Genomic DNA, 13196 nt, shown 5'->3' on the forward strand with positions numbered 1-13196 from the left:
TTGGCTATCAAGCAAGCAATAATAAAAAACTTTGCGGATAGTGAACAAAAACGCATACAAAAATTAGTTAGTGGTTTACAGCTTGGAGATAAAAAGCCATCTCATCTATTAAACGAACAACAACGCATTAGTGGAAACAAACAAGACGAACAATTACTGAAAGGGTTATGGTTACAACGTCTTCCTGTAGAAGTACAGACATGTCTAGCCACAATTCAAGTAGAACTACCTAAGATGGCAGAATTGTCAGACAACATTACCGAAACAATCCGTATAAATTCAACAATGCAAGTAACTTATGTCAATGCAGCTGACGCCCCTACAGCAGCTCATATTCAACGTGATGCGCAAATTGAACAGCTTCAACGAAAACTGACCAGACCAGAATTATTAACCGAACACCGCTCAAGAAAAAATCAACGCAATGTCATGATGATAGCGAAGAAAAGAGCAGTACAAATTGTTGGTATCATAAAACATATGGGTTAAGTGGAAAAAATTGCAAGCAGCCATGCGCATATGGCACAAAAAACTAAAACCGACTTCGTCTACGGGGGCAGAGGAAGTTGTAAACGAAACATCTACAAGACTGTTCGTTTACGACAATAAGACAAAAAAATAATTCCTAATCGACACGGGTGCAGATGTTTCACTTATTGCCGCCAAACAAAAAAAATTCAAATACAAACATTAATAACGATAGAATACTCTACGCAGCAAATAGTTCTACGATCAAAACATTTGGTGAAATAGAGCTAACTCTAGCTCTTAGCTTACGAAGAAATTTCGCATGGCCATTTATTATTGCAGATGTAAATACTTCAATCATCGGCGCTGATTTTTTTAAATCATATCAACCGTAAACACATCTTGCAAAATTGCAGATCTACTAAAAAAATATATCGATATTAACAAACCAACACCTACAAATCGCCACGTGAACAAAGTCACTCATCACATATTAACAAAAGGACTACCAATATGTGAGAGACCACGTAGACTACCTACAGACAAGCTAGCAGCAGCGAAAGAAGAATTCCAAAACTTAGTCACAGCTGGAATATGTCGTCCATCAAGTAGCAATTGGGCTAGCCCCTTTCATATGGTAAAAAAACCAGACGGAAGTTGGAGTTCAACGCTTCATTCACGAAATAATACGAGATCCCAAATTCGCATTTGCCTATATTGACGACGTCATTATTGCATCATAAAATGAAGAAGAGCACAGGCAACACTTGCAACAAATATTTGAAAGATTCAGAAAACATGATTTAATAATAAACGTATCAAAATGCGTTTTTGCTCAAAACACAGTAAAATTTCTTGGTTATATCATCAGTGAAAAGGGCATTCATCCTCTACCTGATCGAGTGAAGAGCATCATCGAGTACCCGCTTCCAACAAAAACGAAAGAATTAAGATGATTTCTAGCATTTCTTAACTTTTATCGCAGGTTCATACTTAACGCAGCAGACTCTCAAACTGCACTTAAACAAAAGATAAAAGGAAACAAGAAAAACGACATATTATTATTCAGACACACGAATAGATAGTATTAGCATCCCAGAAATCGATTACGATTGTATAATTGGATTACAACGATGTTGTCCAGACAAAATTTATTGCGAAGTTTCAACTGGGTGATTCGTCCTTACATTCCACAGAAATACCGACTACATATCTTTAAAGCTATTCATGGGTTATCTCACCCCAGCATTCGGAAATAGTAAGCAACCTTAGCCACAAAAATACAAATCAACACGATTTCATAACCAAGTTAAGAGAACAAATACAGAACGTCAAGTTCTGTTACCACATACAACCGGCTCTAAAACCACCACTGAAGCAACCTTACGACGTCCCTTACCAAATACTAGAGCGGAATGAGAAGACGTTTAAAATACTGATCGAAAACAAAGAACAAACAATTAGCATAGATCGCCTTAAAGCGGCTTTCATGTGTCCCGATACAGACATAGATACAGACTACAAATCAATGTTATGCGCCACTCCAAGCAACGTAAATTGCGACCAGTCTTTACGACCAAATACAACAGCTGACCTGACAAGATCAGGGCGCAACGTTCGTTTTTCAACTAAATTCAGTGACTTCGCCACTTAATGGAAAGTACTATGGCAACACCAAAAAGATTATTATAAAAAACTGTCAAAAAGAAAAATAGAGTTCCAACGGTCGCGTCTCCCGCCATTATTACAAACAAAATAATTTGTAATATTTAAATAAATAAAGTAAATAAAATAAAGTAACTACAACAACAAATTATATCAACAAATTATCATTTATGGCCAAAAATATTGCAACCATTAAAATAAATTTCCCACAACGGAAATGATCGAAATTTCAAATATGTGTCATATGTTTTATATGTACAATGTAAACAAACAATATCTTAACTGTAAATAAAAACACTGAAGAAGTAAGTGTTTAATAAAATCTTTGTTTTTATTAATTGAATATGTAATTGATATATAAAATGCACATAAATGATTTAGGCCGTGTGCGAGTTCGATTATATTGAGATAAAATAAATTGAAATTTCATAGGGATTTTTTGCACAGCACTTATGTAAATATTTATTTATTTATTTATTGCACTTATTTATTATTTTTGGTTAAAAGTTTTCAAATTTATTTATTTATTTATTAAACATCTTTTAAAATTTTCAAAATGATAACACCTAATTTATCTAATTTACCCTAATCGAAATTCTGGCAAATACCAACATTCACTGCCATACCGACATAATTTACTATTCCCTCAATTTACCATCAATTTACATAAACTCGCACACGGCCTTAATATATCAATTATATATTTAATTTAATTCCACTTTATTAAGTGAAGTTTATTTATTTCATATAAAAGTTTTATCAGTTGCATATATAAGCCCATCATAATGTGAACGTTCCTCGTTAATTCCTCGTTAATCATTTATAGATCAAGTGTCTAAAAAAGACAGTGTGCATGTACTATAACCAATAAAAAAATTTTTAGGTGAATCATATTGAAAAGCACTTTTTAAAAAAAAACTCAAATTGCCCTTCGTTTTTTCTTTTATTTCTTTATTATTTAAGTTTATTTTCTTGAAAGTTGGAATGTAGATACTTGAACTTTTCTTAATCAGGCTGATGAAATGTAAACATACTAAGCAATGCTAAACAAACTTTAATAAGAAATATAAGTAGTTATTTTTTTCATTTTAATCATTAAAAAAGCAAGAACTGGAGAATTGAACGCATTGCGATAATAACACATGCATTCAATACTTTTATCGGCAGTAAAAAAATCTATTTGTGACAATTTGCAAAAACAATTTGTGTTCTGAACATAACACAATTTGTAATTTATGAAGGTTTCGGCGGTTGGACCCAAAAGAATTTTCTATGTGTATATGAATTAGTATACGCAATGACAGATGTTGGCAACCCTTATGTGATAAACTACATGACAACGTCAAGTAAGGGAATAGTATTCGATTAAATATTAAAATTTATTTAGTGTTAAGCAAACAATTTTTTCTATACAAATATTTAAAAATATATATTGGATTATTGATTTACATTTCATAAAGTTTATTTGTGAAAGCTGATCGGTGTATTATTTTTAATTTTTTCACTGTGTTTATTAAAAAGAACGAACGCATTATCGCTTAAAGTTTTTCCTTACACCAACCAAAATAAATAATTAGTCAAAAATGGATGCGGAGACAGCGCGTAAAACTTGGGAGTTGGAGAATAATATAAAAACTCTACCAGCCTGCGACGAAATTTTTCGATATGACGCAGAACAACAACGTCAAGTGTTGGATGCAAAGCCTTGGGAAAAAGATCCACATTATTTCAAAGACATAAGGATTTCGGCTTTGTCATTGCTCAAAATGGTTATGCATGCCCGCTCCGGTGGCCCTCTTGAAGTAATGGGCTTATTATTAGGAAAAGTTGAGGATAACGTAATGATTGTTATGGATGCATTTGCTTTACCGGTACAAGGCACAGAAACGCGTGTAAATGCACAATCAGATGCATACGAATACATGGCGGCATATATAGACTCCGCTAAAGAGGTAGGACGACTTGAGAACGCTATTGGTTGGTATCATAGCCATCCTGGATATGGCTGTTGGCTTTCAGGTATTGATGTTTCTACACAAATGTTAAACCAAAACTTTCAAGAACCATTTGTGGCCATTGTCGTGGATCCTGTTCGTACAGTTTCATCGGGGAAAGTTTGCTTGGGTGCTTTTCGTACATATCCAAAAGGATATAATCCACCTAATGAAGAACCATCTGAATATCAAACTATTCCTCTAAACAAAATTGAAGATTTTGGGGTTCATTGTAAACAATATTATCCACTTGAAGTCAGTTATTTTAAGTCATCTTTAGATAAAAAACTTTTAGACTCGCTTTGGAATAAATATTGGGTAAATACTTTAGGCAGCTCAGGATTGCTTACTAATAAAGATTATACTACTGGTCAAATATTGGATTTTTCTGAGAAATTAGAACAAAGTGAATCTAGTTTAACACGCGGGCCATTTGTATGTTCAGGTATAAAAAATTAATATTTCATTTTAAATTTTGTTATTTAAATAAATAAACTGTGTATACTTTAGGCAGTGATATCAACGATAAACGAACTGAAGACAAGCTTACTAAAGCAACGCGTGATTGTAGTCGCGCAACAATTGAACTTCTACATGGCTTAATGTCACAAGTAGCCAAAGACGAATTATTCAATAAAGTACGTGAAAGTAAATAATGTATAAAAATGAAATGAAAACAGCATTACTCTTAAAGAATGTGAAAAGTTAAATACATTGAATAAAATTTAAATACATTTTTTAATATTATGTGAGGATACATATTTCTCTTATATATTTTGTCCTATTTGAAAAGAGACGTTTCAACCATAATTATTATTTTAATAAAATTTATTTGCAAAATAAAACTGCGATGTATATTAAAAAATAATTTATTTATTGAGCAGTTTTTGGTATTAAACACAATATTTTTACTATTTACTTCAATTACTGAATTTTGTATTTGGTGTTAAGTTATTATTGGCAATGTATTAGCTTTCAAATATGATGTATGATTATTTTGCGTGGGACTCATTACATTAAAGATTATAGTTGGGCAACACAATGTTTAATATAAAAACAACCACGTTCGTGTCTAAGATTATCAAGACAGTATATTTTGCCCTGCGCACCAATTATTTCATTAAATGGCCTAATTGAAAAGGCTTATCCACTGTCAACCCTTATCTTTTTGTAATTAAGTGTTTGTCACGATTACAGTATTAATTTGTTTTTCGTATACCTAAAACTTAATGGCATTTGTAACCAACAAGAAACTATTAATTACTTAATTTTGGTATAGAAATGAAAAAGTTATTTTTGCATCGATAAAATATTTTATTTACTTCTTGTTTATATTGCAAATATTTATTACCATTATCTCCAAAAGTATATAATATTAAATGAAGGAATCAAACAGATAGTTTATATAACAATTGTTTTTTTAAGTAAAACGAATTAAAAACAAATGTTCTCGTATAGTTATTTTTATTTTGTTTATGTAAGAATTTTTCTGATAAATACAATAATTTCTGTAACATGCATATAACTTTTTAATAGCAATTACAAGAAGTCCGTAGTTCGAAATTTACTTTCGAGGGGTTTCAAATAATTGTAATAATTTAAGTTCAAATGTACCTCAGTCCTACAAAATTCTGGCTACCTGCCAGAATTGGTCACCGTCATAGGATTGTAGCAGTATACTGTAGCAGTATATTTTTCTTTATTTTCTGCTAAGATGGTGAGGAAATATTGTATATTATATCTGAACAGAATTTTTCTTATATGTCATAAACCTACATCTATAAGTAGATTAAGCGTTAGATATGACTTTTTACTAAATTGATACTAAATTCCATATACAGACTTTTTTAAGAAAATTATGCCCGTTAAACGCTAATAGTTCATGATATATTTAAACTTGTCTACAATTTTCACTTATTTTACTTTACAAAATTTATTTTCTCTAACTACTAGTCGACCATTGTGATTTTGTTAAATTTTACTTCCGCAACTTCAGTTCAAAGTAGTTTTTAGATATATCATTTTATACCGTTTATTGAAATCTATAGTTAATGCAATATTGAAGTTCAAATGTAAAAACTGAAATATATCAGAAATGTGTAGTTTATAGTATCAAAAGACATCTCTTCTCTTGACCCCAACTTCCCCTAAATAGATCACTGCGAACAAATTACACAAATAATAAAATTTAAATAATATTGCACCATTGGCAAATTTTGATGTAAATTTTGAATATTGTTGTTTGACTCTAGATAAATTTTCATGCCCACCGCTGCTCATAAAGGTGTTTCTTTGAAGTTGTATAGAAGGAACAACAATAACTAATAAACCGGAAGACAAAAAAAAAACACCCAACACAATAGAAGCCATAATAGCTTATAAATGAGTTATTAAAAAGTTTCTGCTATTCTGCAGATTTTATTTTATTAATTTTTTGTTTAAAAATTGTTTCTTATTTCAAGAAATCTTTCTTTTTTTTCGAATCGAGTGTAGAAAGAGCGTAAAATCAATTAAACTAAAAGCAGTTATATCCTTAACAGAACGCTTTTCCTGCTTATACTGCTATAATAACAAAATATTTAAATAGACCTACTAATCAAACACCACCAAATTAAAGCAATAATTCCTGGATAAGAATCGATAGATAAAGGCATGGCTTTTGCAAAAAATTTATTTCACACTTTCTCGTCAAATGAAAATGAAAAACAACTGGATGTAACTTTTTAGTTTAAGATGAGGTATGAAGGTTATCCTTCATGAAATTAAAATCCTCTATTCCTCTAAACCCTTTAGAGTAAAACAAAAAACAAATATTCTAATCTGCTGCTATTCTGCAAAAAAGTATTCTAGGACCATTACCTTTTTACATATATTGTATGCACGCGATTTACCTACAACAATAATCAATATGTTAGTTCATATGCTGATGACACAGCAATTGTCGCAGTTGACAAAAGAACGAAAAACGCCTTAATAAAATTATAATCGATGAACTTTCCTATGCTAACCCAGCCAAATATCTAGATATAACTCTTCAGAACATGTAAAAATAAAAAAGCGATACTAAATTATAAATTGAGTAAAATGGATATAGATATATATAGATCCTTCTATATAATCAGATCTTAAAACCGGTCTGACGTTATGGAACACAGCTATGGGGATGCGCCAGTAAAAAGTAAAAAAGGATTTTTTAATTCAAAGCTTATAAAATAAATTTCTATAAGGTATCATAAAACAGTCATGGTACATTAAAAACCCTGATATACATCGTAACTAAAGAATACATAGGCATTCTTTGATCGTGACCTTAATATTGTGACAATTAAAGAAAAAATTAGACCACAAGTAAGTAATAAATGCTAAAGCTAAAGAAGCATGTAAACGAAGAAGCATGTAATCTTCTCAACATTTCAGGCCGACTCATTCTTGGAGTTTAGTCAAAATAAGAAGAAATTTGTATTATTTAAGTTACTAAATATAATTATTTTTGTTTGAATTTATAAAAAATTGTATTTCTGTATTTCTGCAACAAATTGTAAATTCGGTCTTAATTTTATTTATTCCTTCACTTAGTATTATATTTCAGTGGCAACTGGTGTTTGCACCTCATATGTGCGCCCATGGCAGGATATAACTTACGCACAAATAAATATGTACATTTAGTATATAATAAACGCGGGATATTTACTTAAATATACATAATTCACAGGAGAATTCACGCAATTCGATTATCAAAGTTTGATGGGTGACTGGGAACCTATAAAAGTCACGCACAACATTTCCATCGTATCATTTGGTGAGCGTAAAGCGAAGAATAAATATAATTTTATTAAAAAAATAAAATAAACTTGCGCATAAAACAGCAGCGGAGATACTAAAAAACCAAACTTCTCACTCAATTTGTATGATTTAGTGGAGCGTCAAAATTTGCCAAAAACAGCTTCAGTAGCAAAAATCACATTTGAAGCTGCAACACACGTAACTAAGTTAAGTGGAGTCAATATTTTCTAAAAATAATATTTTAAAATTTTGTAAATTTTGTGTAAAAAATAAATAATAAAATAAATTTCATAAAAATTATGTAAAAGTACAAAATAATAAAAATACTAATAAATACGAAAAATGTTTTAAAACTGTTAAACTAAATAAATTACAAATTAATTAAATATTTAGTAAAAATTTACTTTAATAATTTAAAAATAATAAAAAAAAAAGATTTGTGTATTTAATACTCTAAAGAACAATATTGCTGAATTTGAATTTATTGAAAGTTAATAATTCTTCTTTTAGTGTATAATATTTGTATAAAATTAAAAAAACAAAAAACAAATTAAATAAAAGCAAAATAAGAAATAACTTATTATTCATAAAAAATAATACCTATAAAAATAGCTTTAAATATTGAAAGTAATGTCCTAAAGCGCACATAACATATTTTTATTGTGATTGTATCATAAATACGCTAACTTATCACATTAAGTACAAATACTTTAAATGTAAAGTAAAAACAAACAAAAGACTTACAGCTGCTGCACAGCATCAGTTAACTTTAAGCAGCTACCCGCAACGGGCGGATTCCTACTCATCCTACTCTTAATCTACCTCAGACCACTGCCATAACAACGCATTAATAACGCACGAAGTCAATAAATCAAAAGCACACGCGCGCCGAAAGTCAACATTAAACAACAACAGTAAAAACAGCAACAACAACTTGGCAGCCACATTAATCACGCACAAATACCGTTAAAATAATTGTTTGCACATCCAAACCCTTGACAAATTTTTGCTCCTTTGCTTCCCGAAATACTTCATTTGTGTCGTAAAAATGTATGGGATGGTGTTAGAAAGCGTGCAGTATTATATACAGGCGGAATATGGCAATAATATTTGGAAAGAGATTTGCAAAATTGTGGATTGTAAGCATCAAACTTTTAAGACCCATCAGATCTATCCGGATAAGTTGATGCCCGATATTGCTGCAGCCGCTGCTGCTTGTACTGGAAAATCATTTGATTTTTTTATGAATTTCTTTGGACGTTGTTTTGTGCGTTTCTTTAGTAACTTTGGCTACGACAAGATGATACGTTCGACTGGTCGCTACTTTTGTGATTTCTTACAATCTATTGATAATATACATCTTCAAATGCGGTTCACATACCCGAAAATGAAAAGTCCCAGCATGCAGTTAACGCATATGGACAATGATGGTGCAGTTATTTTATATAGAAGCGGACGCACTGGCTTCTCCAAATATTTAATTGGGCAATTTGTTGAAGTGGCTAAGGAGTTTTATAATTTGGATATCAAAGCTTATGTAATTGAAAGCCAGAACGATATATGTGGTGGAACTACTGGTCCTATACATTTATCTGATCAACCTCTCACTGTTATAGTTAAATATCGTTTAGACTTCGATAACCATGATTATATGGCCAACCGTGTTAATGTTATTGTTCATCCCTCCCAACTTAGATTACCAGCTATAAATATGGATGTCTTTCTAGATTTATTCCCTTTTACTGTTGTATTGAATCATGACATGAAAATTACACACGCTGGCGAAAAAATTGTAGAAACTTGGATATTGCATAATCCAAATAAAAACGCCAAAACATTTATTGGGTCACATATTCTGGATCTATTTTTATGTCGCCGTCCTAAGGGCACTTCAATTGACTGGGATACAATCATACAAATGCGAACAGTATTATTTGAGTTTGAGTTATTACGTTCAGTTCGTAGTCGATTTGATGTTGATAATGAAAACTATGATGAAATTGTATTGAATGAAGCGCATTTGCCAACGAATAAAAACCATGATTTAGGAGCAAGTTTTTTGGATGTTGAGCAAAAGAAGGATGGCGGCAACACACCTAGTGGTGGGCGTAAAATATCTCAAGGCCAAAAATCTATATTATTAAAAGGTCAAATGTTTTATTTAAAAGATGTGGATTCACTTATATTTCTCTGTAGTCCGCTTATTGAAAATCTTGATGAACTTCATCAAATTGGATTATATTTAAATGATCTCAACCCGCATGGTCTTAGTAGAGAACTTGTAATGGCTGGATGGCAACATTGCTCAAAACTAGAAATTATGTTTGAAAAAGAAGAGCAACGTACGGATGAGCTCGAAAAGTCACTTGAACTGGCAGATTCCTGGAAGAGACAAGGTACTCCAATTTATTTTGTTTGCATATGATATTAAAATATCCTAAAGTTCCTAATTAATTCTGTTTTAATTTAACGCCATATATTGAAGTCTGCATACATTTTCTTCCTTATGTATAAACAAAATAAACAGTAATTGTGTGTATTAATAGTGAGTTAAGAAAGGTCCCGATTTTAAAACTATCATTCAATCACTATTATTGCGAACAGCTCGTTTCTCTTTTAGGGGTTTCTAAAATAAGCAATTTTCTGTTTTTTTTTTTTTTTAAATATAGAAAATAGTTAATTTTATTGGTTAATTATACGATAAAATTACGTAGCTATAGTAATTTCCATTATCTTTTTACAATGTGTACACATACAGAAAAAATTATTAATTAAGCATTATTTTTGATTTATCACTCTGGATACGGTTTCAGAATTTCAATACGATATAGAATTTAGAATTTCTTCAATAAGTTCTTTTCGTTTATCACGCTTGGCTCTATTATCTATATTTTCCATATTCCACTCTGCGTAATGTTACTGTAAAGTTCCCGTAGGGTTGCAAACCAGGCCAAGTCTTTATTGATTCAAATTTTAAATTTTATGAAAGTTTGATTATAGTTTTCAGGATAACATTAATTTTACAAATAAATGATGATCTTTCTAACAAGTTTCTAACATATGTCGTCGTCAATGTGTCGGCTTCTTCAAAGCAGTGTAATCCAAAACTGATCGGGATGTTAAAAGAAATAATTTCACTTATGTCTCAGGTCCTCTAAAATGGTTCGACAAAAAATATCGCCAGGCACAAGTGTTTGCTATCTTTTTAAAATATAATTAAGTGTTTCAGAAAGATCACTATTTTCATATTGCTGTATATTAAATCCAAGTACTTGCTCAATATGACGAACAGGCCTTTATTGTAAAAATTCATATAAGAGACTTTCTCTGATAATTTAACCTTCACAGTTCATAAAAGAGATGCCACGGGATGTACATATTTCTACAGTGATTCAATTAGTTATCCTTTTTGTGTATACAAAAATAACAGTTGTGAAGCTTCCATCAAATGTTTTGTCAAGTTATAAATCACATTAAAATATTAGTTAGCTTAACTAGGAAGGTACCTGTAGTTTATTTAAAAAATTTGTTCAGAAATCTATCCATTCTTGGAGCTTTGTTATCTTTAATATTTTAACTTTGTTGCCAAAATAGTTACAATATCTAATTCTCTTCTGTAGACAGTTAAACACTTTTCTGCAATCAGTTTTAGTATCGCTCATATTATTAATTATTGAAAATGAAAAAAATGATTAATTAATATTACTTATTTATAGGTGATGAATTGCTTTACTCAATGATTCCACGACCCATTGCTGAACGTATGCGCAATGGTCAAGAAGCAACATGCCAAAGCTTTGAAGAAGTTTCCGTAATTTTCATTGAAGTTATGAACATATACGATAGTGGCTCTAAAACTATACAGGATGCTATGCTGGCTGTTAATACACTTAATACTGTTTTTTCCGCTTTTGATGAGGAAATTATTTCGCCATTTGTGTATAAAGTAGAAACGGTGGGAATGGTTTACATGGCTGTTTCTGGTGCTCCGGACATAAATCCTTTGCATGCAGAACATGCAAGTGATTTAGCTTTACGGATTGTTAAAAAAGTGAAAGCACTACAAATACCTGACTTAGCTATACGTGTAGGTATACATTCAGGGCCAGTGGTAGCAGGTGTTGTTGGTCTTAAGGTACCAAGGTATTGCTTATTTGGTGATACAGTAAATACCGCATCACGCATGGAGAGTTCAAGTGAACCATACAAAATACAATTATCGAACACTACAGCACAGAAAGTTCGAGAAGCTGGCTATACAGTCGAATCACGCGGTTTTGTTAAAGTAAAAGGCAAAGGTGAAATGGAAACATTTTGGCTAACTAATGGACCAAATAATTAAAAATTGTTAAGCTAACTTATTGTTTAAATATTGTTACTCCATATTATTGTTATATCTTGATGATTTCAACTAAATAAACTAAATAATAAAGCACAATACTGAATTAATAACGAAATAGAAATTGACAATATTTTTTTTTTGTGAAAGAAAAAATCCAGCATAAGTCGTAGTTTCTCGTATCTGTAATGAAATCCTTTCTGCTACATCTATTCGAAAACCAATGGTCTTGAAATTAACCTTTGTTTTGTTGATCATTAATATAAAAAATAAAAGAGAAACAATTTTTGATTTTAAAATTAATTTAATGATTACTTACTTTTATGATTTACTCGTAAATAAGAAAAACCCAAAATATATTTTTTTTTATATCGACCTTAAATCACTTATTAATTAATAAAATATAAAATGTAAACCATCTATAAAAATTATTAATAGAATACGGACTAATGACGCAAAATAGGGTATTCCTTTTTGCCTGCCAACAATTATTTATACATACATATATACATATATATACAATTCATTTTTCAGACTTTCTTTTTTCAGGAGGTGATTTCTTGGTCAAAGAAATGAAAAATCTTCCATATTCAATACTTACCATTCTTTTCACCTCCGGTTAAATTAATGACTAATTAATAGTCGATTATTAATAACTGCCAGTTAGGAAACGTTAATAACAAATAAATAATAAAATAAAAAATAAATAAATTATTACGAAAAGTTATAGCACTATTGTAATTATTTTTATCAAAATGATGAGTTGTTCACTTTGTTTTAATTTTTTTTAATTATATATATAAATTAAGTTTAGAAATTAGAAATTAAATTAAAATAAATTAAGTTTGAATTTTGAACACATTTTTGTTTATTAGTTTTAAGAAATAATGGATTTATATTTATTTATTCAGAGTAAATATATGCTATATATGTAAGTATATCTAATT

General features: G+C 30.4%; 2 protein-coding genes across 2 annotated transcripts; both read left to right on the forward strand.

Moving 5' to 3' along the window:
* Positions 1-3567: 3567 nt before the first annotated feature.
* Positions 3568-4857, forward strand: LOC119680419 (COP9 signalosome complex subunit 5). The gene is made up of 2 exons (XM_038093223.1): positions 3568-4572; positions 4638-4857. Exons 1-2 carry the CDS (start codon positions 3717-3719, stop codon positions 4781-4783), a joined length of 1002 nt encoding a protein of 333 aa, XP_037949151.1. The 5' UTR covers positions 3568-3716; the 3' UTR covers positions 4784-4857.
* A 3855-nt stretch (positions 4858-8712) lies between these two features.
* Positions 8713-12316, forward strand: LOC119680418 (soluble guanylate cyclase 89Db-like). The gene is made up of 2 exons (XM_038093222.1): positions 8713-10306; positions 11627-12316. Exons 1-2 carry the CDS (start codon positions 8959-8961, stop codon positions 12250-12252), a joined length of 1974 nt encoding a protein of 657 aa, XP_037949150.1. The 5' UTR covers positions 8713-8958; the 3' UTR covers positions 12253-12316.
* The last annotated feature ends 880 nt before the right edge of the window (positions 12317-13196 follow it).

Source organism: Teleopsis dalmanni, chromosome 2 (assembly GCF_002237135.1).
Source record: "Teleopsis dalmanni isolate 2A chromosome 2, ASM223713v2, whole genome shotgun sequence".
Taxonomy (NCBI): domain Eukaryota; kingdom Metazoa; phylum Arthropoda; class Insecta; order Diptera; family Diopsidae; genus Teleopsis; species Teleopsis dalmanni.